This window comes from Rhinoderma darwinii, chromosome 6 (genome assembly GCF_050947455.1).
Source record: "Rhinoderma darwinii isolate aRhiDar2 chromosome 6, aRhiDar2.hap1, whole genome shotgun sequence".
Lineage (NCBI taxonomy): Eukaryota > Metazoa > Chordata > Amphibia > Anura > Rhinodermatidae > Rhinoderma > Rhinoderma darwinii.
The window spans coordinates 111195154-111221623 of NC_134692.1; the positions used below are offsets into that span (position 1 = coordinate 111195154).

The following is a 26470-nucleotide window of genomic DNA, read 5'->3' on the forward strand; positions in this document are numbered from 1 at the left end:
AAAAAGTCACATTTATGTATAGATGTTCTGATTCATTAGAATACTTGCTCCTATAGAAAAATGAAACCAACAACAGAGATATATTATTTCACATATGAATTTGTGCCAAATATTATTACCTGGAAAGCATGAGTCATATCCATTTGAACAGCTTGCAGGAAATCTTTCTTGGTAGATTTGTTCTCAAACTTTCCTGAGACCCCAAATATATCTTTTCTATTAACTTTAATGACAGCTTCAACTTCATGCTTGCCCTGTTGAGGTATAGAATTCCACACGTGAGTAATTTGACAGGCTAAATTTACATCCTTATGCCAAATTAACTTGGTAATCATAGTAAATTAATTAAGTAACTTACTCAGTACTAAAGGTCCTTTTCCATCGGCCAATATGGGCCATAACAACAAGCGTCAATCAACGAGACAGCTCGTTGATCGGCGCTGGTTTGCTCCTTTCACAAGGCGCTATGATCAGTAATGTATGGGGACAAGCGATCGTTACTACTATCACTCGTCCCCATGAATCATGTTGGCAGCACATCTCTCTGTTTACATAGGGACATGTGCTGCCGACAACGATAATATTTTCTGCTGTATAAACTATTCGATCAGCCGACGAACGAGCGTTTTCTCGTTCATCGGCTGATCGCTGCACTGTTTACATATGAATGATCGTTTGACAGAACAGTGGCCCATGTAAAACGGCCTTAACTTTAGCTCAGGATCACACAGTTCACACGTCCTAAAGCAGTCCTAGAAAGAAAAACATCTCGCAACTGTTATATCATGCTAGCACTTCTACTACAGGCCTCATCTTCATGATTTTTTTTAAAGTCTTTCTTCTCCAGTGGGTGACATACCTATACATTATAAATATATGACTAAATGGGAAACTGAAATAGGTAGAAATATCCACTTGCATCTGTGCAAATTATTTCGACTCAAGCTGCTAAATCTTCCATTTGCACCACCTACAAGGAAAATGTTTGTATGGCAGCAAAATCCCTCATTGCTAGCCCCCTTCCAGACTTGACCTCCATGCTAGGTTAAAAGAAGTCTGCATCCTGGAATATTTGACTGCCTCCCTTAACGACTGCCTGACGTCGCTGTAGAAGAGGCAGCTGAGCCCTCCTGGGAGCACTCATTCTCTAAGCAACAGCTGTAACTTACAACTCCTGAACTTAAAGAGCCTCTGCCACCAGATTATAAAATCCCTATCTCCTATTGAATGTGATCGGCGCTGCAATGTAGATAACAGTAAAGTTGTTTTTTTGTTTTTTTTAAAACGATCATTTTTGCCCAAGTTATGAGCAATTTTAGATTTATGCTAATTAGTTTTTCAGTGGATAACTGGGCGTGTTTTCTTGTTTTACTAACTGGGCGTTGTGAATAGAAGTGTATGACTCTGACCAATCAGCGTCATACACTTCTCATTGTTCCTACCCAGCTTCTTTCACTGCACAGACACACAGCGTGTTCTCGCGATATCACGCTGTGACGTCACTTCCTCCCACAGGTCCTTCACCATCACGTCGGACGAGAGAAGACACATCGGCTCCAGGCGTCCGAGATATGCTGCTGCAGATTCAACTGTACCCTCTCGGACGCCTGGAGCCGATGTGTCTTCTCTCGTCTGACGCAATGGTGAAGGACCTGTGGGAGGCAGTGACGTCACAGCGTGATCTCGCGAGAACATGCTGTGTGTCTGTGTAGTGAAAGAAGCTGTGTGGGAACAATGAGAAGTGTATGATGCTGATTGGTCATCGCCATACACTTCTATTTACAATGCCCAGTTGGTAAAACGAGTAAACACGCCCAGTTGGTAAAATGAGTAAACACGCCCAGTTGGTAAAAACAGAATACACGCCCAGTTGTCCATTGAAAAACTAATTTGCATAAATCTAAAATTGCTCATAACTTGGGCAAAAATTATCGTTTTTAAAGAAAAAAAACAACTTTACTGTTATCTACATTGCAGCGCCGATCACATTCAATAGGAGATAGGGATTTTATAATCTGGTGACAGAGCCTCTTTAAATCAGCCTGCTGTACACAGCTAGAATCTGAAAAACCCGACCCCAGCTGTTTAACCCTTTGATCGTCGCAGTCTATGACCGCGGCACGATCAAATAGAACTCCCCTCTTCGATTACGTCACTGGAAACTCGGTGGAATGACTTTGCTGTCAGCCCTGTGACCTAGAAAGGACCCCAGGGATGTCCATTCAATTTGCCTGCTGTTAGGGCACACTATGTGCTGCCCTAACAGCAGCCGGTGTCATAGTGACAGAGTATAATGTATTAGCATATAAGAGTATGCTAATACATTTTAAGCAAAAAATAAATTTGTAATGAAAAGTAAACCCTTAATAGGATTAAAAAAATAAAAATAAAATATCCTTAAAAAGTCATTATTTTGCATAAAATATATTTTATTGCAAATATTCATCCCGTAAAAATAAATTATATAAATTATAAAGTTAATTTTTTCTACCCCCAAACCACGCTGAAAAAAAAAAATAATTCTCCCGCATAAAACAAGGCCTCATACAGCCACGTCGATGAAAAAATAAAAAAGTTATGGCTGCTGAAAGGCAGAGGCAAAAAACTAAATATTTAGCTGGTCATTAAGGCCTGGTCACTAAGAGGTTAATAATACTCTGAAATCGTTCCAGGAGATCTGGGAACCATGGGACAGTTGATGTCTTACCTCTGCCTACCCCTATCTTCACACCTCCCGTTTTTGTTCTTTGCTTTTGTCTTGTCTACTCCCTCATCTTCTACTTTTGCTATGTAGCATGTATTTCTCTGAGATGTTTAATATGTGCCTATGGGAATGTTTTATTCCTCTTGCTGAGAGGTGGAATGCTTTGTCCTATTCTTACTAAATTATCATTGCTTCAATCATTGGCACAGTGTATCTCTGTACATTCTACGTATTGTTTCTATTGTTTTTCTTTTCCTGTACTTCAATTTTAAATATTTTGGAAAATTTTATAAAAAATAAAGTTAAATAAAAACATTTTGAAATCGGTCATCTAATCCACAATTACCTGCATATTCTTGCTACCGGGAAAAACATCTGAGTATGGAAAGTGTATACCCTACAGAACTGTGGAAGAGAGACCAGGTAGCAACCCTATGCATCTGTAGGGTTGGGGCCCTATGGTGTGCCTGGCCAAGAAGCCCACACAGGACTGGTGGAATGAACTGTGTTGGAAAGAGAGAGCTCTGCCTTAAGTACTGTACGCAGACATATCGATCCCTGAAACAATAGTTTCAGGGATCCCTACGAAAAGATGAAAGGAGAGTCGGACCAGCATAAGGAGACCTTTTAAGATAGAAAGGTCAGAAGATCTGTGATCACATCCAGATGGTGTAGAGAGTATTCCATAGGGTGAGACGTACCACCTTCTGCAGGAAGGAGTGAACTGGATAGAGAACGACGGGAAGGAGCTGTGAACTCAGACACACATTAGGTGAAAGAGACAGCCACCAAAATACACTACCTGCCTAGAAGAAGTCAAAAGTGATGTCATGCAGCGGCTTGAAAAGAGACAACTGCATAGCTCAAGGGCCAAGTTGAGTTCTTAAGGAATTGTGGGATGAACATAATAGGAACTGATGTGCGACCCTTTGGAAAAAAGTCTGCAGGTCAGAGAGTAAACAAAGGCCATGCCCCAGAGCCAAACCCTGCTGGAGAAAAGACAAAATCCTGTACAAGGAAAATTATTTATACACCTAAATACTGCCCTATCTCCCATGTAGTCTTGGTCACTGGCCTCAAAGGTAGGGGACTGAATTTTAAGTGGGTTTTTAAAGCAACGTTTATGCTATATCCATTCAGGTTAGTCTAGCTTCAATAACTACAATCTTAACAGAAACCCTTGACATATACAAAAAAACAAACAAACTTAAACTTACAGAGACGTATTTTCGTGTTGCGGCACAAGCTTCAATGTTGCTAGGTACAGTTTGAATGGACTGATTGAAAGGATGTTTCAGACTAGCACAGATCTAGAAGATATTGCAGATAAAAATCAAACAATATACATTTTCTTTACAAGGCCACCATAACAAGCACATATGAAAAGGAATTTGCATTTTTTTAACTTGTGTGACATATCCAAAGATAGCATTGGTGGTTATCGGAGCACTGAAACATCCACCAATTGCAATAATAGAGAGTTCCATTGGAGTCAATGGAGACAACAGAATAGCTGAAGGAGTATACCGCCTGGTTGTGCACCATGGTCCCCTTTATTCTAGCAATCAATGAGGGTCCAAGTGCATGGACCTCCAGCAATGCTCTCTTCTGATGTGTCTATATGAGATTTTAGAAGATAAAAATTTTTTACACGAAGGTGAATAATTCTCTTTAAAGAATTTATTCCCCTTTTGTTTTATATTGGCAATAAGTTATTCTACTCACATAAGGATTATCACTTTGGTACCCAAGAACAATGGTCTGTACGCATTCATCAGTCTGGTCAAGAACCAGCTTGGTTTCCAGTATGTAATGTTTTTTTCTTTTATCTACTGTGAAGGTTTCCTGGAGAAGGAAACTCTCCGGGATGGGAAGTTTAAATGGGTGACTATAAAGAGATAAGGAACATTTCATACAACTTTAAATAACAACATCACAAAGGATTTTAATAGCTCAAGATTGGTAGTACAAGAATGGTAGTACATTGTGTGAGAGATTAATTGTTCTTAAGGAGAACCTGTCATCAATGTTATGCTGCCCTCTCTGAGTAGTGAGAGACTTGCTGATTCCAACAGTTTGTCTCTTATGTGTAAGATTTATGTGATTTTTTTACAACTTACATTTCACAGTATGCACAGTAAGGCTGAGTTCACACAGGGTGGATACTCAGTGTAAAAGCACCCAGCATGTCTGCCCTGTGCGCCACAGGGTATTCCGGGCGAAAAACCACACGCAATTTTTCCCCCGAAACGTCTGCTGTAGAAAACTGCAGCATTAGCCGGCCTGCTAGCAGGCCGGCCTTCTGGGATGACGTTTCATCCCAAGAGACCACTGCAGCCTGTAATTGGCAGCAGCAGCGGTCACATGACATGTCATCCCATGAGGCCGGCCCTCTGACGTCATCCAGGCTGGCCTGCTGGGATGATGTTTCATCCCATGTGACCGCAGCTACAGCCTGTGATTGGCTGCAGAGGTCACATGGGATAAAACATCATCCCAGTAGGTCGGCCTGGAGGAAGAAACACAGACTTCTGGGTAAGTATGAGAATTTCTTTTTTTTTCTGATTTGTTGTTTGCGGCGGAATCGCTGCGAATCCGCAGCAAATAATGCAACAACTGGTATTTGTTGCAGGATTTACCCGCCATTGAATTCAATGGGAAAAACCCGCAACAAATAAGCAGCATTTACGCAAATACAATTGACATGTAGTGGAATAAAATTCTGCACCGGATGTCAATTTCTGATTTTTCCGCTCAGTATTTACGCAGCGTGTGAATGAAATTTGTTCCATCTCATCCACTTTGCTGCTACTGTATTATGCTGAACAAATTCCGTTGCGGAAAATCCGCAGTATTTTCACAACGTATGAACTGACCCTAATGAGGAGAACGCTGTCAATTAGTGGCGGCAGGGCAGAGAGAGCGGCAGCTCATGAATATGCCAAAATCCTTCCTCACAGCGCGCGCATCGTGCTGCAATGTTTATTCCCTATTTTAGGCCCTAATGACCAAGCTATTTTTTGTCGTTTTTCTATAGTCGCATTCAAAGAGCTATAAAGTTTTTATTCTTCTGCCGACATAGCTGTATGAGGACTTGTTTTTTTGGGGGATCAGTTGTACTTTTTAATGGCACCGTTTTGGGGTATCATTTTTTGATTAACTTTTCTTAACTTTTCTTTGGGGGGGAACAGAATAAACCCCTGAAATTCTGCCATTGTTCTATGCGTTTTAAATTCACGCCATTCACTGTGCGACATAAATAACACATTACCGTTATTCTATGGGTTGGTACGATTACAGCGATGCCACATATGTATAGGTTTTTTATGTTTTACTACTTTTGCGCAATAAAAACGAAAATAGATCCACAGCACAGTGTGATTGTGCAGTGGAAGAAGCTGGGCTGGAACAATGAGAAGTGTATGACGCTGATTGGTCGCTGATTGGTCACTGATTGGTCAGCGTCATACACTCCTCTGTACAACGCCCACTTGGTAAAAAGTAAAAACACGCCCACTTGTCTATTAAGAAACTAAGTAGCATAAATCTAAAATTGCTCATAACTTGCTCAAAAATGATAGTTTTTTTAAATAAAAACCACGGCTGTTATCTACATTACAGCGCCGATCAGATTATGTAGAAGATAGGGCACTTATAATCTGGTGACAGAGCCTCTTTAAGTTACACCATTGTCGGTCCATGCAAGTATTTGGCATAGTCTTAGATAAATAAATTATTAGGATAGCATTTCAAGTCAAAATGTGAATCAGTTCCTATGGCAGAACATGCCCCCAAATCCATTAGGAAAAATAAAAAAAATCTGCATTAGTGGCCAGATTCAGTCAACTGAAGAATTTATTTTCAAATTATGAATTTAGAATTCAAGATGTCTTTTTTGCATACCATGCAATGTCCAGTTTCTGCTATATTCATAGATTCTCAAGTAAAATATAAATACGACTTAAAAAGGTACTGTAAAAATGTACAAGTCTACATGTAATATTTATTCTATTCCAGGAGAAATCATATCTCACCAAGAATTTCATACACTGCAGAAATATTATCCAGACAGAAAAATATATCATGCTTCCTGAAGCTTTGTCTGAAATATACCCACACATGGCACGTCTAAACATAATTCCTATAGAAATGAAAACATTTGAGATTTGCTGCAAATACTGAGTGATCGAGGGGTTTAGCGAGAAGTGAACATTTTTAGATTTCCAGGCAGAAAATCACAAATAACATCAGTCATTTAGAAAGTTACTTTCAGGGAGAGTCATAATTTTTTTTTTACCCCTTCAGAACGAGGTAAATTTTGGTTTCAATGACCAGGGATTATTTATTTTTTTACCTTTTATCTCCTCGCATTCCAAAAGCCATCATATTTTTATGTTTTCTTTTCCTAACTGATTGATGTCTTATTTTTTTCAGGTTGTATTGTGGAATTTTTAACCAACATATTGAGATACATTTAAATAAGAATTGAATTTATATGAAATTTTTATAATGGCAGAATACATTAGAAAAGCAATTCAAACTTTTTTTTATGGTGTTCAGTTGTTCACCATACACCAATAATAACACTTTATTACTATAGTATTGCTCAATATGTAAACAGGGATACAAAAAAGTATATATGTTCTATCGTTTTTGTTATAGTTAATAAAATTGTTTATTTAAAAAGAAATAGCAATTATTCTAGTTTTTAATTACTTTACTTAATTTTTTTATTTACATTGTTTATTTTATTTAGCATTTTTTTTCTACTAGTTCCACTAGGGGACTTTAGCTTTTGATCATTTATTTGCAACTGTAAGGTATTGGAATATCTCGACTGCAAAATACACAGGCATCTGTTTGGACAGTGTTGAATCACGTTTCACTATATGGCAGTCTGATGAATGAATCCGGGTTTGGCGGGTGCCATCTGAATGCTACCTACTGGAATGCATAGTGCTTACTTTAAAATTTGGTGAAGATGGGATAGTGGTCTGGGGCTAATCGTTTCAGGGTTTGACCCCTTATTTCCAGTGAAGGGTAATGTTAATGCTACAACATACAGACGCATGTTAGACAATTGTATCCTTCCCACTTTGTGGCAACAGTTTGGGCGAAGTCCATAAAGACATGGTTTGACAAATTTGGTGTGGAATAACTCGAGTGACCTGCACAAAGCCCTGACCTCAACCCCATCAAACACCCAGCTTTGGAATGAATTGGAACGCCAAATGCGAGCCGGACTAACTCATCCAACATCATGCCTAACCTCAATTTTTGGGCTGAAGGAGCACAAATTCCCCCAGACACACATATCTTGCAGAAGTTTTTTCCAGAAGATGTTATAGCTGCAAAAGGGAGCCCAACCATATTAACACCCATGGTTTTGAAGTGGCATGTCCAACAAGATCACACACTGTAGATGTGATGGTCCAGTGTCAACATACTTTTGGCCATATAATGTGTGTGTGTGTGTGTGTGTGTGTGTGTGTGTGTGTGTGTGTGTGTGTGTGTGTGTGTGTGTATGTATATATATATATATATATATATATACACACACATATATAAATATATGTATATATTCTCTCATACACGGGTGTAACTATTATAACTCAATAAACCCATTACAAAGCAGGGTACACAGCCAATTTGCTGAGAGGTTTTTATGACTTTTCACATTTAAGAACTCCATTTAAACTGCAAATTGAGTCAGCAAGGGCAGAACAAAGAGCAGATTTATTTTCTGCTATAAAAAAAACTTGGGTTAATAAGCGCAATTAAAGCAGCACTTCATTGAACGGATAATTAGCTATTGTATTTTATCTATAGTGCACTCAGAACATGTAAATCAGCAAGTCACTAAGGATTTTCATTTACCTGATATAAGAATATTCTCTTGATTGAGGATATAGAAATATATGCAAAAGTGCACACACTGGTAGGACAACATTCTTAAATATAGCATTCACTAAAATCTAGAATTAAAGAATCTCATTTGTTATAGTAATCGTGGTTTCCAGTACATAATACAAGCACTAAAGCAGTGAAGAAAAATGGAAACGTTAGATTAATACCTCTCTAAATGTTGGGCAGTATGCAGACGGCAGAGCCATGTGCACCGTGCCTATACGGAGGCACACAGAGTCCCTGCAGCTCCATACTACAGACCCGTAGGCAGACCATGTACAGCAGTATGGACCCCCCTTACAGAATCCATATTATATATTATGCAGTTATTCTTCTCTACAACCAATGCTTCAGGGGAGACTAGTTATGTAACACAACATCTGATGGAGCATGAACAATTTATTTTCTGTTGGCTTCATACGGAATCCAAGAAAAACCTCAGTATGGCTCTGTAGGGTATCTGAGGCATAATAAAGTACAGTAAGGACTCATTTATAGATTTACATGGCTTCTGTGTTATGGCTCCGTACAACTATGGGTACATAGCTGTAAAGGTTCAGCCAGACACAGCTTCTGTGTCGACGCCCATGGGTAATCAGTCTGCACCTGCTCCTAAGTCTGAGAGAGTGACACGATCTTCTACCAGTCAGGCTGGGAGGCTGAGGAGTGGGAGAGCCTATCACAGCCTGGCCAGACGGAGCTAGCTCCCGCCCTCTGCCTATTTATACCTGCATTTCCTGCTCCTCCTTTGCCTGTGATTCTTTTCTGTTTCCTGGCTCTGCTGCTCCTGCTATGATTATTGACCTTGCTTCATTTTTGACGCTGGCTTTACTGACTACGCTCCTGCTCTGCTATTTGTACCTCGTGCACTCCTGGTTTGACTCGGCTCGTTCACTACTCTTGTTGCTCACTGTGTTGCCGTGGGCAACTGCCCCATTTCCCTTAGCTTCTGTGTACCCTTGTCTGTTTGTCTGTCATGCACTTATTGAGCGTAGGGACCGTCGCCCAGTTGTACGCCGTCGCCTAGGACTGGCCGTTACAAGTAGGCAGGGACTGAGTGGCGGGTAGATTAGGGCTCACCTGTCTGTCTCCCTACCCCGTCATTACAATAGCTGCAATAGGGTGGTGTGCATGAGGCCTTACTTTCACAAATTTGGACAGTATCATCTCTTGTGTTTTTGTATAACTGTATTGGGTTTAATTCTTATAATGTCACATATATAGGTCTAGGAAAACTACTAGCTCGCCCCATGTTCCCCATCCCTTATATAAGTTACAAATATCTATCCTAACAATGATAGCTTCAGTGGAGAATCCTGCTGTTTGGCCGCTGTCTCAATGTCTCACACCTACTAAGAGCTTTTACCAAATATACTTCAAATCCCCGGCATTCATTCACACAGTCCTGTCAAAGGCCATGTACAACTTTGAGGGGCATTTTTATTTTTTTTATAAACAGGTCAGTCAGTGTGTTTGGTGTAACTTTATTATTAGTTTTTATAAAAAATTAGTTTACTGTTTTAGATACAGCTGCTCTGTATTCTCTATACAGAGCAGCTGTATCTTTCGCTATGACCTAAATCTGTCAATCCCGCGGACCTGACGGGTTTAGTGTCAGCGGGTCCTGCGTGTCTCTTACACGCAGGATCCACCTGTAATCTATCACATCTATGAACATAGGTGGACCCTGTCTGTCTCTGACCCGTAGGACCCACTGTCACTGAGCCTGACAGGTCCGCGGGATTTAGCACAACATACAGATGCACAGTATAGAGAATACAGAGCAGCTGTATCTAAAAAAAGTAAAACAAATTTTTAATCAAATCTAATTAAAAAGTTACACCAATTATACTGACTGACCTGTTTATTAAAAAAATGCCCATCAAAGGTTTACATAGCTTTTAAATGATAAAGTACCGGCTGCATGCAACCACCACTAGGGGTTGTTAACAGCATATATACACTAATTACCCTTACATATGCAAATACTACTATAACAATTACATAAAAATGTAAGTTTGTATAGGGCATAGTAAATATAAATCACAAATACTCTGAGATGTAGGGAAATACAACAATACTACAGTGTTAATGCCTATGTTTATAGGAAAGGATAGTGTGCAAAAAGATTCAGCAGTTTATCGGAGTGTAAAAGTTCAGAGCAGTAAATTTAGATCTAGAGACGGAGCATGCTAGGATGGTTAGAAAGCATCAGTGAAATATGCCTTGCTATATTAGCCAGAGAAGGCTTCCTCAGGCTGACTGCAAATCATTTGTAATCTATCCTATAGACTCAAAAATTCTAACACTTAGTAATATCAGTAAATATGTGTTCAGGCTGCTGCTTAGCAACAAAGGATACTGCCTGAGGGTGACAATACTGTTCTGCTGTCATGCAGAGGTTCAGTGTTGTCACTCAGACGCGCCACTAGATCTTCCAATCCAAGTTGCCAAGGCCCAGGATTTTTTTTTACAAATTTTGGAGTTTTAGTGGGGGACATAGTGATGTGTTTCCTAGTCCGCATTCAAATCAGTTTAGGCAACTACAGATGTAGCAATCTGTAACTTGACACTTAGGCCTCATGCACACGACCGTCCACACATTGATTTCAATGAGCCCGGACCGCAAACCAAGACCGTGGAAACCACGGTAGTGTGCATAAGCCCATAGAAATTAATGGGTCCGCAATTCACCCGCATATTTGTGGATGAATTGCGGCCGCAAAAACACGTTCGTGTGCATGAGGCCCAAGGCCTCATTCAATGTATTTCACGTCCGAGTACTGTTTGTTTAAATAACGGATAGCACACCGACCAATGCAATTCTATGGGGCTCTCACGCAGCGTGCGTCTATTGTGTGAAAGTTATCGCATGATCCATTGTGGGCTGTTTTTGCGGATCAGACTTGCCCATTGAAGTCTATGGATGAGGGAAAATCAGTGACAGCACACGGATGACATCTGTGTGCTATCCGTTTTTCACGCACCAGTTTCTAAAGAAATGCAGAGGGAAAAAAAGAAAAACAAGGTAGTGCCTGCAGATGTGAAACACGAATGAAAAAAACGACACGGAATACACATTGACGCAACACAGGGAGTTATATGCATGAAAAATGGCCCATTCAGACATGTTGAACGAGGCCAATGGCTTTCCAATAGATTTTGTTGTGTGATATCATGCTGCAGCAAGTTATCAAAGTCAAGTTAAACTTTGCTACATTCGTACCTGGAATGAGAGGGTCACACGTGGGGAAATTCCCAAACTCTTATCGATATGCCACTGTGTTACTCACTAACAGAAACAGCCTTAGGGGTGTGCAACCTGCGTGGTCGCACAGGGAGTATCAGCCGCACCTTCTGAAGGGAGCGCTGCACTGAAGGTGGTGGTGTCTGTCAGTATACTGAATCAGCACTCAAATCCCCTCCATTTCACAGGGCAAAATGATCATTATTCCAAAGCACTAATAAATGGATTATCAGATTTTATCTCTAAAAGTGGCACTCTTGTTGAGGTGAAGCTCGGACGTGAAAAACTGAAGTTTTTCACTTACGAGTGGGACCCGTTTTCACCGATCACCATATACTTGATTCTATGGAGGGATCTGTGAAAACGGAAGAAAATAGGACATGTTCTATTTTTCAACGGACCCTTCACAAGGTCCATTGAAACAACGGCCGTCTGAACAGCCCCATTGAAATTCATGCGTCTGTGTAACGGCCGTTGTTTTAACGGTCATCACATGGACGTATACAACATTCGCGTGAGTAAGCCCTTAGTGTTGTATAATACTTGTGTGAATGAGGTATCTAAAGTAAAGGTTCTATATAAGCAAATACCTGAAATGTATGAGTCCACGTTTCTGATAGAACAGAACTTCTTTTTTCAAATCTTCTATCTGTCCATTCAGCTGTAAAACTAAAGGGAGGTTTCTCTGGCCTGTCCACACTGATTTAATAAGGAAATTAGACTTCTTTGGCTACAATAAAAAGAGAAAAACCATGACAGAATTTAGGAAAGCCATAAAATGCATTTGAGGGCAGGCAGACAGAAGACGCAGTTTTTATCTTCGAATCTGTGTTGTAATCTCCTGCTTCGTCTTAGGACCTATTCACATGACAGGGATTCGATTGGATGTGATCCGAGTGACGGACGTGATTTCTGCCGCTCACTCGCTCCCTTCTCCTCCTCACAGTGCGAAATACATGTGAGGAGGAGGAGATTTTTTTTGCTCCCTGTAGGAGCGGATTCCCTAATCCCCGGCCACAGCTTCGGCCGAAGCTGTTGGCGGGAATTCCGCTTCAGGAGAAATCCCTGACTTCACTGTCCATGGGACTTCTCCTGGAGCGGAATCCCCGACGTCACTGTCCATATATGGACAGTGAAGTAGGGACTTCTCCTTGAGCGGTCCCCCACAGTTGAGCTATCTACAGAAAGGGGGGGTGACATCTGGGGGGGTGTCATCTTCGGGTGCTATGTACAAGGGGGCTGTGTGGCACTACCTACAGGGGGGCTGTGTGGCACTACCTACAGGGGGCTGTGTGGCACTACCTACAGGGGGCCACGTGGCACTACCTACAGGGGGCCACGTGGCACTACCTACAGGGGGCAGTGTGTGGCACTACCTACAGAGGGCAGTGTGTGGCACTACCTACAGAGGGCAGTGTGTGGCATTAGCTAGAGAGGGGAGTGTGTGGCATTAGCTGCAGAGGCCAGTGTGTGGCATTAGCTACAGAGGCCAGTGTGTGGCATTCGCTACAGAGGCCAGTGTGTGGCATTCGCTACAGAGGCCAGTGTGTGGCATTCGCTGCAGAGGGCAATGTGTGGCATTTGCTGCAGAGGGCAGTGTGTGGCATTTGCTGCAGAGGCCAATGTGTGGCATTAGCTACAGTCGCCAGTGTGTAGCATTAGCTACAGAGGCCAGAGTGTGGTATTTGCTACAGAAGCCAGTGTGTAGCATTAGCTACATAGGCCAGTGTGTGGCATTAGCTACAGAGGCCAGTGTGTGGCATTAGCTACAGAGGCCAGTGTGTGGCATTAGCTGCAGAGGCCAGTGTGTGGCATTAGCTACAGAGGCCAGTGTGTAGCATTAGCTACAGAGGCCAGAGTGTGGTACATGCTACAGAAGCCAGTGTGTAGCATTAGCTACATAGGCGAGTGTGTGGCATTAGCTACAGAGGCCAGTGTGTGGCATTAGCTGCAGAGGCCAGTGTGTGGCATTAGCTACAGAGGCCAGTGTGTAGCATTAGCTACAGAGGCCAGTGTGTAGCATTAGCTACAGAGGCCAGTGTGTGGCAATAGCTACAGAGGCCAGTGTGTGGCATTAGCTATAGAGGCCAGTGTGTGGCATTAGCTACAGAGGCCAGTGTGTGGCATTAGCTATAGAGGCCAGTGTGTGGCATTAGCTATAGAGGCCAGTGTGTCGCATTAGCTATAGAGGCCAGTGTGTGGCATTAGCTGCAGAGGACAGTGTGTGGCATTAGCTGCAGAGGACAGTGTGTGGCATTAGCTGAAGAGGCCAGTGTGTGGCATTTGCTACAGAGGCCAGTGTGTGGCATTAGCTACAGAGGCCAGTGTGTAGCATTAGCTACAGAGGCCAGTGTGTGGCATTAGCTACAGAGGCCAGTGTGTGGCATTAGCTACAGAGGCCAGTGTGTGGCAAAAAATTGACAAATGGAATTCATCCAATTTTAAAACGGACAGGGAAAACAGATGCAAACTGGTCAAAATTGTCCGTTAAAAACGAAAAAACAGTCCGGAACGGATGCAAAACGGCAAAGAAAAATGGTCAAATTGGCCGTTTTTATCCTACACTTGGACCCTGTCCTGTGACTAGAGCCTCATCTCCTGAAGGCAAACAGATGCCAGGACCAGGAGACTGAGCTCCGAGCTTCAAAGGTCCTTGCTGTGCAGTTTAATGGAAGCAGCATGTCCTATGCTGTGTGTAAAAGATCTCTGTGTTATCTGCTCACTGAACAGTCACATATTACACACAGAATTCTGTCATCACACTGTTCAGTGAGCAAACAACACAGACATTAGTACACACATCACAGTAAATCTATGCAGGTCCTGATCTGCAAGGACCTTCCAGCCAGGCCCCCTCCTATGTATAGAGCGAGAGCAGATTCAACACCATTAACCCCTGCCTCTCCACACCTCTGATGTCCGGTGAGTTCAGGGGAGGGTGAGAGCACTATAGATGCCAATATCTTGTATTTCCGTGTCTGACATTGTTATGGGGCACTGTGGCTGGCATTGTGTTGGGGCACTGTGGTACCCTATTGTCTCAATATTACCCAGAAAATGTACAGTTAAAGGCAAAAACTTTTTTTTCTCCTCTTTTATGCTACAATTTATGGATGCGTCTTATGGTCCAGTGCGTCCTATAGTCCGTAAATACGGTACATCTTTAGTTTTATTCATCATCGTGAGAGCAACTGTTTTCATATGTACCAATGTGAGCAACAGAAACACCACTGAGGACTCACATACAATCTGTGACACCTATTTTAAATTTATCTAGAGTCTGTCTGGGCACTTAAAGCTAAGACCGGTTTCAGACACCCATAATGCAGCTGCATTTTAGAATTCGCATAATGGCCGCAATACCCAGACTTCCTGGGGTTATACTGAACCGGGCTAAGTATGATGATTTAAAGGGAACCTGTCACCAGCATTTCACCTATTAAACCAGCAAAACATGGTGGAAGTGGGTGAAAAATAATTTTTATGTAACCTATAATTTTCATCTAATTAGCCTCTGTACCTTTAGTATTCTGTTTTTTAGTGTTACCGCGCCGAATGCTAATGAGCATAAAAGAGTAATATCTTTGTTCGAAAAGAGTCATATCATCACTCCTCAAGTCTTTCAGAGTTAACCCCTCCTCTTTACTTTTGATTGACAGCTCCTCGTCTCCCCCCAGCACACATGAAATCCAGCGCTTGCGCATCAATGTCCTGTTCTAGTGCATGCAGACAACGGGACACACACCATAGCAGAGCAAGCGCAGTAACTAGATTTGAGGTCCAGACGAAGCAGGGAAGGGTGTCGAACAATACATGACGGGAGCAAGATTCAGGGCGGGCCGGTTTTCGGCGGAAGGCGGGCATTTGAAGAGGAACGAACAATACTGCAGGATTATTACCATAAAAGGCGCAAAATGTTTGCAGACCGTTATTTACGGTCAGAGGAGTTTAGAAAAGGGGATAACGGCAAAGAAGTTTTGACAGCAGCAGCCAGCGAGGGGTGAATAGAGTTCAATAGGTGAAATGCTGGTGACAGGTTCTCTTTAAATCTGGATCAGTAGAACTATGTCAGGTCATAATACGAACACTAAAATACAACCACTCCTGTAACTGGGCTAAGAAATGGAAGACAATGAGAGGAAAAGCAATAAAGTTCAGTAAAGCCCCTCACTGTTTTAACCCTGCAGATCCTTAAATGTGTCTCTGTTCTGATTTCACAGCTCCTCACCCGCTGCAACCCACCCAATTGTCTACCACTACTGGGCCCAGTAAAAAGAACTCTTGCTGTGAGACGGTGAGGGGTCAGTTTTGGGTGGGACTGCTCATTAACTGGATTATAATGCACTACGATTATAAAGCACTATAGTGTGGAAAGTTTCAGGTGTGTAACTACAGGGTCTGCAGCATTTGAAGTCCTAACCAGGGGTCCAACTGGGGACCAAGATGTCCCTCTGCCCCATTTGAAGAACCCAGTACCAAAATGATTCATAGTTGGGGGTCCTGTTACAGATTTTGCATCTGGGCCCATAAGCTATAAGTTACACCACTGCACCATTTGCACAATATGCACGTGTCATGGAAGGATGTGCTGCAAGTTTACGCATAGCGTAGAGCATACCAGATCTGTGATCCAATAATCCACTGTCACATTAAACTCTTGTTTGGATCCTTTGATCTTGAATGAAATAATCTTCATTTTTTCACTGTTTTCCAGGTGGATCTCATTCTTAATCAGCTGATTCCACTGTGACACCATTTCACTATAACTTCTGAAGGAATTGCCACCCACCAAATTTACAGTGGAAGCCTAGGGAACAGATGAACAATGTTAATCATAATTTAATAGAACATTACTAAGTAAATCATAATAAAAAATGTCAAAATACAATATAGTTAATGATCATGGTAGTATAATATTTTATGATTTTTGTTGACTTTTTCCATATTTAGTCCACCAAATATAAATATAACCTCTTAATGACATTATCTACAAAATAGTCCCATTCCGTTTATATCTACTGTAAGGCTATGTTCACATGTATCAGAATTACTGCGGAGATTCAGTCAGAAAACCAGCACCGTATTACAGTAGCAGCAAACTGAATGATATTTTAGCAAGTCTCATACACGCGCTGCAGAAGAAATTGATCTGCGGTGCAGATTTTTTAATGGTTGCCTATTTTTTGCAAATTTTCCCTATTGATTTTAAGTTAAAAATCTACAATACATACAAACTGTGGAAAATCTGTGAATCTGCAGAAAAAAATTGCAAGTACAAAAATTAAAAAGGCCCGCACAAAATCCGACCCGTTTGAAAATTCAACAATTATTTTAAACTGAAAAATAATGATGTTTTTTTTTTTATGCTGCTGGTCCAGTGTCAAACTGGTGAGAACTGGGCTCATCCGAGGAAGTAACTCCGATAGCCAACGTTAATCAATACAGAACAAGTGCATGTCCACTTTTAATAATGCTGTTATTATTTTGCACACAGTTCATATTATCAATCAATGCAAATGTTATTCATAAATCAACCTGGTAGAATTGTCACTAGCAACTAGCGATAGGCTCTAAATGGGGTTGTCTTCATAATTGTGTCAGACCCTAAGCCCACCAGAGGATCATCTGGTGCTCTGGAACGACAGACCAACCCTGTGCAGCTCTACCTACCGCTATTGTCCCTTTACAAGGATTTTCTTCTTATATTATATTGTGTCCACAAACCCATGCACTTTTTCCAAATATATAGCCAGGACATTTTTTTTCACCTCCCAGTCAAGAACATACATTGTAAATTACTTAAAGGGTAACTAAACTTTTAAAAAACATTTGACATGTAGTGACTTGTCAGAAGATTTGATTGTGGAGGTCCGAGCACTGAGACCCCCACAATTGCTAAAACGAAGCTTGATTGATGTGCTGTTTGCTTTCGGATTAGAAATCCGAGCAAGCGGTGTACGTGTAGTCGTTTTAGCGATCGGTGGGGGTCTCAGGGCCCTGAACCCCACCGATCAAAACTTCTAACATGTCACTATGACATATCAAACGTTTAAAAAAAAAAGTTTAGTTACCCTTTAACAATCTTGGACGCATCAGAATTAAAATTTTTAACATAAAATTTTCAGCTTAACACAAGAATATTAAATGATATTTGGGAAATAAAACAATCGTAAACTTAGACTGACTCTCAGGTAAGTAACCGTAGGTGTGTGTATATGAATTCTCCCCTCTTTCTCACTTCCGGAGTCTTTGTAGTACATATCCAGCACTAGGTTCTTGACAGACAGCGCTTTTCCAGCAGACAATTCTATTATGGTCTGGTAAGCATATCTCTGTAGCTGATGAAGTTTGAGTGCCGAGTAGAGATACAACCAAGGTGTGTCCATGGTAAACACCCCTGAGTAAAAGAAAAAAACATGTAGTATTAAAGAGGCTCTGTCACCAGATTATAAGTGCCCTATCTCTTACATAATCTGATCGGCGCTGGAATGTAGATAACAGCAGTGGTTTTTATTTTGAAAAACGATCATTTTTGAGCAAGTTATGAGCAATTTTAGATTTAGTTTCTTAATGCCCAACTGGGCGTGCTTTTACTTTTGACCAAGTGGGTGTTATAAAGAAGTGTATGAGGCTGACCAATCAGTGACATACACTTCTCATTGTTCCAGCCCAGCTTCTTTCACTGCACAATCTCACTGTGCTGTGGATCATGCTGGGCTGGAACAATGAGAAGTGTATGACACTGATTGGTCACTGATTGGTCAGCCTCATACACTTCTTTACAACACCCACTTGGTCAAAAGTAAAAACACGCCCAGTTGGGCATTAAAGGAACAGTGTCATCACAAATTATTTTTTTATATGTTAAAGATGTTAGTGCTTTATTAAAAACGTTTATATTCATTTGTGTGTTTGTGTTTTACTTTTTCTTATTTTTACACTTTTTCTTCCCTATGGGGGCTGCCATTTTTTGTTCCATTTCTGTCTGTGTCGATTAACGACACATACAGACATGGAATACGGCAGCCACAGTCCCATAGGGACTGTGAACGGCTCCCGTCCCATTGACTGCAGTGTACGGCGTCTGTGTGGGAGCTGCGCATGCGTCGCTCCCACACAGTCCAATTCGAAATTGGCGCCGTCCGGACAGTAATATTACTACTTCCGGTCGCGGCTTCCGGATTTGTGCACTTGGACCAGCGGCAGCAAACGGAGCGGACGGGCCGGAGGGAGCCGCGGCGGCAGGAGCAGGTAAGAGATTTCAATGTATGTTCGTGTTTGTGTGTGTTTACTACTGTATGTAAACCTACTACGCTGTGTGTTAGCTCAAAAAATGGCGACACACAGTGTAGGAGGTTACACCGTTCAAACCCCTCGTTTATCCCGGCACTAGCCAGGATAAAGGAGGGGGGGATGCTGAGAGCTCACTAGAGCGAGGGCTTTTAACCCAATGTTGCAATGCTGCAATTTTGGGAACTAGCTCCATCTAGTGACCAAAAATGGGTAGTATTATAAATTAGAAATAATTTATAATATTTCCTGACTCGCGAAAAAAATAAAAAAAATTTGAACAATGTTTAATCACCCACACACTAAATGTTTAATTTTTAAAAAAAAAACATGTTTTTCTGGCAACACATTCCCTTTAAGAAACTAAATCTAAAATTGCTTATAACTTGCTCAAAAATGATCGTTTTTCAAAATAAAAACCACTGCTGTTATCTAGATTCCAGCGCCGATCAGATTATGTAGGAGATAGGGCATTTATAATCTGGTGACAGAGCCTCTTTAAGTGTGGACACTTCATTTAACTATGGTTACTAAAAAGGAAAAAAAATCTAGTTTTGCAGAAAGAAAATCTATTAAGAGCGGAGTAATTTAGCTAATAATTAAAAGGAGTGTCCATGGGCATATGAACAATTCATAAAGCACCCGCACGACAGATTTGGGAGCTGTTAAGTAAGAGTGTCTCCTGCCCTGTTTTATACAGTTGGCCAGTCATCTGAATGACTGGCATGACATAATAAAAATGTACAATACAGCTGAACAAAACCCCAACTTGCAATAAAAGCTGATTTCAGGGGGGTCAAGATCCAGCAGCAGTCTCTTCATGAGACAAGCTCTTTAAAGCAAAAGCAGTAGACTCATATAATGAATCCATATGCATCCATGAGTATAGCATAAGCCCATAGATATATTTCTACTGTAATTTATACATTTTTGGATACTAACAAAAAAACAACAAAAAAAAGTGCACATTAATAACTAGACCAACATTGCAGTGAATACAGCCTTAGGCTATATGCACACGTTGAGTATTTTGGTGCGGAAAATACGCACCAAAACCACAGGAATACGCAGTAAATTCGCAGGTAAAAACCACACCAGCTCGTGCGTTTTCTTAATACGTTTTTCGGTGCGGTTTTTACATTTTGATGTGTTTTCATACTGCGGTTTTGGTGCGATTTTCCACAGCACTAGGCAGATACAATTCGCAAGCGGAAACGCAAGATAAATTGACATGCTGCGTATCCTAAAAAACGTACCGCCGGTCAATTTCGGTCCCAAATAATACTGCAGTGTGTACATGAGATTTCCTGGAATCTCATTGAATATGCTGGTATTGTATTATGCTGCGGATTTGCCGCACACAAATCCGTGAGGAAAAAACACACGTAACACACATCGTGTGCATTGAGCCTTAGGTTGCCCTTGTTCACAGAAACTACAATTCTAGTATTATTTTGTTTGGCACTTACATTGTCTTAAAATATGACTAGAGATAATCTTTTCATTTTACCTTCCCATTTGAAATGGTCATTTTTTGATGCATCCTTCCACTGCAGTCCAGCAACAAATGGCATTCGATCATTGTACTGCACTTTGAAATTGGTATTGCTTTCCAGAGCTGAATGAGTATGCAAAAGTTGTGTCCTATAATTCACTTGTTTTTCAGCAACTTGTAGGGTAAACTAAAAGAAATGTACCATGTCATTATCACCTAACAGAAATGCAATTTAAAGAGTCTTTATAAGGTAATCACAGTTAGGCCTCATGCACAGTGGTGGATGATCATAAGGGCGGTTCGGGGCCAAAGGCTCTCAGGGGGCCCATGGCCGCCGGGCCCATAACAATTATGGGCTGGGCGGCATAGGCCCCCTCATGCCCGATGGCGTCGCTAGCACCGGAGGGAGCCCCGGTGCTAGCGACAGCCAAATTCAGTTGTATCTGCGTCCTCAGACTCCCTGCACAGGCCAGCCTGATGACGTCACTGCATCACGCTGGTCTGCGCAAGCGCCCCGCCCGGAGTATGTGCAGCGCTCCGTCCGTTGCGGGAACTGGGCAAGGTAAGTCTTAACTTATTTGTTTTGGAGGGGGGCTATGTGGAAATATACAGGGGGGAGATTGCTGTGTAGCGCTATATACAAGGGGGGTCTGTGTGGCACTATAGACAAGGGGGGCTATGTGGCACTATTTACAAGAGGGGGCAGTGTGTTACTATATACAAGGGGGCTGTGTGGCCCTGTATGCAAGTGGGGCGGGGCTGTGAGGCACTATTTACAAGCAGGGGAAGGCTGTGTGGCGCTATCTACAGGGGTCTGTGTGTGGCGCTATCTACAGCGGGTCTGTGTGGCACGATCTATAGGGGGTGTGTGTGTGTTGCTATCTACAGGTGGGTCTGGCGCTATCTACAGGGGCTGTGTGTGGCGCTATCTACAGGGGCTGTGGTGTGTGGTGCTTTACTTGACAGTGTTGGACACAATTATATTCAGGGGCACATTGTTTGGTACTATTTTATTCAGGGGCGCAATATATGGTGCTATTATATTTAGGGGCGCAATGTATGGTTATTGTATTTATGGATGAAGTGTATGGTGCTATTATATTTAGGGGTGCAGTGTATGATTGTTATATTTAGGGGTACAGTGTATGGTTATTATTATATTCAGGGTCACAGTGTATGGTGCTATTATATATAGGGGCACAGCGTGTGGCACCATGATAATTTTATCTTCGTTTATAGGTGTGGAAATGTTGGAAAAGTGAGGAGCCGAAGATATCGGAGTGGCAAATTCTGCAGAAATGAGTCATGGCCGGGAGAAGTCGTCGTGAATATGGACCGGATGTAGAAGAATAGAGGAAAAAAACTACTAGAATCTGAGTAGTCGTCACCTGTGAGTCACTGGATTTATAGATAATCGGTCACCTCTCCTGATATGTTTATTATAGAAAATCCTTGTACTGTATTTGCCAAAAAATCTTTGTGCAGTGAAGGACTGATAGAAAAAAGTGTGTTACCATTCCCTTTGTGAGGAGGATGTGTCCCTGCACAGTCCGATACGGTCAGCGATGGTTGGAGACTGTCATTAAGTAGGGACACAGCCCTTTTTGTTAATGCTTGCACAAAAAGGTAGTGTTAACAATAGTTACGGCGGGGCAGGGTGGCGGTGGAGAAGCGGAGCCGAAGTTTGGGTAACAGCCCTGGGCTTATTGCCTACTTAATCCGCTACCGCTCATGCATATGGCCATGTACAGTTAGGCCTCATACAGCGCCGTACTGCCGTAAAGTTCTCCTATATGGTATCAGTTTACAGACATATGGTCATCCAATGTAACATGCTATCCAATGTAACATGCAACACGTTATATTCTGTTAGATTCCATATGTATCTGTCAGAATACAACCATATCACAAAAAAACATACTAAAAGAAAAACATTTAAGACTAGTGTGTACATGCCCTTAATGACATGCCACGTACATATACGTGGCCACCGACAGGGGGAAGTGTGGAGCAAGCAAACGGGCTGAGTGCGCTCCATACTAAGCGTGTGTCAGCTGTGTAATATAGCCTACATCCCGGTGCAACGGGCAGAATCAAAGATCACTTTAATTCTGTCCATTTAACCACTTAGATGCCGCGGCATATAATCTATTAGAAAGGGGAGGTCTGTCACCTCCAACAGCCCATCACACCCCTGCGACCCGATCGCAGGGTGTCGATAGTTGTCATAGCAGCCTGGGTGGCCTAATGAAGAACCCCAGGTCTGCCATTCTTATGTTCCTGTTAAGCCCTGCCAGGGCTTAATAGGAGCCTGTAAAAATCACAATATACTGAAATACATTAGTATTGCAGTATATTGTGCCAGCAATTAAATGATCACTGGCACAAGTCTCCTAGAGGGACTAATAAAAAGAATGTAAAAATACATTTAAATAATGTTTTTTTATAGATATAAAAAAAAAATTAAAAGTTAAAAAATACACTTTTACCATGCTCTCCCTAAAGTAATGTTAAAAGTTACAACAAAAAAAAATGAACATAACTGGTACAGCCACACCTGTAAAAGTCTAAACTAATATAACGTTATCTAACCCGCAAAGTGAAGGCTGTAAAAAGAAGGCTGTAAAAAAAAAAAGTTCAGAAAGGTAGAATTGCTGTTTCCATATTGTCCCCCATGACGGCACACTAGGAGGATGACCTCTTGACCTCTGTAGGGACAGGAAACTGAGAGAGGTTAAAAGGGCCCCACCCTCAGCCTCCCACCAGTGTATTTCCTGTTCCTACGGGAGTCAGGACGAAGAGAGGATCCTCTTCCCCTTTAGGGGAGCTTGGATTTGCTTAAACTAAATCTAACCTTGACATGGAGGTTTGGATAGGGGTCTCCTGAGGTCTGTGTTTCCCAGCATGTCCATTCCTGGCGCCGATCTGTTGGGGTCCCAGTTTACTGATTCTGAGGTCTCCTGCCCGACTACCGTGAGGTTTTTTTTCCCCCCAGGGGATGATAATACCTGCCGTGTTAAATGTCCAGAGGTGGATACTTTACTAGTTGGGTCTCCCTCTCTCTTTTTTATTATTAGGTGGAGAAAGGGGGATTCCAAAAACCTAAGCATGGAGAGCTTAGAAGATCCAAAAAATTTGCTACATGCTCTAAGAAGCTGGCAGAGGCATACAAAAAGCAGCTATGTTCATCATGTATTAAGAAGCTAATCAAGGATGAACAACCTTACATCATGGAGGACTTGCATTCCATGATCAGAGAAGAAGTACAATCCCCACTATCCTCTATACAGCCTCAATAGGCAACCACTCCCTCGTGTAAGAAGGCGAAATTGGGGAACAAACTCCTTTCTGATTCAGACACTGAAGGGGCCTCTTGTTCCTTTAAAGATCCTGAGGACATAGATGAATTAGCGTCACTATATCCTGAAGGGGATAAGAAAGATGAGAAAAAATATTATTTTTCCTCCATGGATATGGATGATTTATTAAAAGCGGTCAGGGGTACAATGAACATCGAAGAGGTCTCAAAACAAAAGACCATCCAGGACGAAATGTTTGGTGGTCTAAGATCAAAAAAGAGGCGTGTGTTTCCTATTAATGAAAATGTATTTGATTTAATAAATGAGGAATGGAAAGACCCAGAAAGAAGGCTGGGAGTCTCCCGGGAATTTAAGAATCGCCTCCTTTTTGATAAAGAGGATACAGGCATCTGGGACAAGATCCCTAAAGTGGATATTCAGATGGTAAAGGTGGTTAAACAAACATCCTTGCCATTTGAAGATTCAGCTCAACTAACACACCCCCATGGTTCGGAAGTCTGACTGCCTCCTAAAGAAGGCCTGGGAGACATCAATGTTCAGTATGAAAACTAACATAGCAGCCACGTCAGTAGCTAGAACTGTAAAGGATTTGCCAGACACAGCTTCTGTGTCTACGCCCATGGGCAATCAGTCTGCACCTGCTCCTATTTCTGTGAGATTGACTCCATCTTCCACCACTCAGGATGGCAGGCTTAGGAGTGGGAGAGCCTATCACAGCCTGGCCAGACGGAGCTAGCTCCCGCCCACTGTCTATTTATACCTGCCTTTCCTGTTCCTCCTTTGCTTGTGATTCTGCTCTGCTTGTTTCCTGGCCTTGCTGCTACTGCTTTTACTACTCATCCTCTGCTTGTTATAGTCCTTGGCTTTCTGACCACTCTCCTGCTCAGCGTTTTTGTACCTCGTTCACTCCAGGTTTGACTCGGCTCGTTCACTACTCTGTTTGCTCACGGTGTCTCCGTGGGCAGCTGCCCCGTTTCCCTAGCTTCTGTATACCCTTGTCTGTTTGTCTGCCTTGCACTTACTGAGCGTAGGGACCGTCGCCCAGTTGTACCCCGTCGCCTAGGACGGGTCGTTGCAAGTAGGCAGGGACTGGGTGGCGGGTAGATTAGGGCTCACCTGTCTGTCTCCCTACCCCGTCATTACAAGAACCCTATTAGTTTGGCTAGGTGAGATAGAGGACCACCTCAGGGTAGGAACGCCCCGGGACCAAATAGCGGAGTCAATTCCTCTCCTAAAAGCAGCTACGGGGTTTCTAGCAGATGCCTCGGCAGAAAGCATCAGGTTTTGCAGTTAAAGAGGGTTCCCTCACTAACGCCGCGAGAAGATCTCTGTGGTTGAGATACTAGCAGAGGGGGGACACCCATTCAAAAAATAGGCTTTGTAACATCCCGTTTAAGGGGGAATATGTTTTTGGTCCAGATCTAGATGAAATACTAGAGAAGGCTGCAGATAGGAAAAAGGGATTTCCAGAGGATAAACCATCTAAAAGGAAGTTTCCTTTTCTTTCCCAGAGGCCCCAGGGTGAAAACTATAGAGGGAAAGGGAAGACGGGTCATTGGAGTTATACAAAAGGAGGAAGGGGTAGAGGTTTCGTACTCAACCCAAATAGACAGAACAAACCATGACGTCAAAGTTGGAGGGAGGTTGTTAAAATTCTACAATTTATGGAGCAACATCACCCAGAGCAATGGGTCTTAGACATAATAAAGAACGGCTACCGCGTGGAATTTTCAACCCTTCCTCCAAAGAGATTTGTTCTCACAACACAACCCTTACAGTTTCTGAAAAATCAGATGTTAGACAAAATCTGGAAGCTACACCAGACAGGTGTAATATCTCAAGTACCTCAGGATCAGTCGGGAGAAGGTCACTACTCCTCCCTGTTTTTTTATAAAAAAAAGCCAGACAGGCTAATAATAATAAACTTGAAACCCCTCAACAAATACATAGTTTACAGGAGATTCAAGATGGAGTCAGTAGCATCCACCACTCGCCTGATAAAGAAAGGGGCTTATATGTGCACCCTGGATTTAAAGAACACTTATTACCACGTCCCCATTCATCCCTCCTCTCAAAGATTCCTAAGATTTACAGTAAGGAACACTACGGGCCAGGTGTTCCATTACCAATTTACATCTCTCCCCTTCGGAATTTCATCCGCCCCAAGGGTGTTTACAAAAATTATGATATATAATTATATAATTATAATATAATTATAATTCCCTACCTGGACGACTGCCTGATTACAGCAGAGACCCAGGAAATTCTTTCCGCCCAGGTAAAGCTAGTGACAAAAATCAAACTTGATTCCGGACACTCGGATGAAGTTTCTAGGCTTCATACTGGATTCTACCCTACAGATGTCCCTATTACCGGGAGAGAAAAGAAGGGCCATAATATCCAATGTCAGGGATTTTCAGAGAGCCTCCTCTTACAAGATAAGAGCATCAATGAGTATACTAGGTCAGATGACAGCCTGCATTCAGTCAGTGGCCTGGAGCCAAAAC

At 42.1% G+C, this 26470-nt stretch overlaps 1 protein-coding gene across 1 annotated transcript in view; it reads right to left on the bottom strand.

Moving 5' to 3' along the window:
- LOC142655659 (uncharacterized) overlaps positions 1 to 26470 on the bottom strand; it is a 235042-nt gene that overhangs the window by 157660 nt on the left and 50912 nt on the right. The window contains exons 12-18 of the mRNA XM_075830110.1: positions 20659 to 20830; positions 18044 to 18255; positions 16477 to 16665; positions 12449 to 12588; positions 4430 to 4592; positions 3922 to 4014; positions 120 to 254 (exon numbers count right to left, since the gene is read on the bottom strand). Of these exons, the coding sequence (XP_075686225.1) occupies positions 120 to 254; positions 3922 to 4014; positions 4430 to 4592; positions 12449 to 12588; positions 16477 to 16665; positions 18044 to 18255; positions 20659 to 20830 (1104 nt within the window). The remainder of the gene's footprint in view (positions 1 to 119; positions 255 to 3921; positions 4015 to 4429; positions 4593 to 12448; positions 12589 to 16476; positions 16666 to 18043; positions 18256 to 20658; positions 20831 to 26470) is intronic.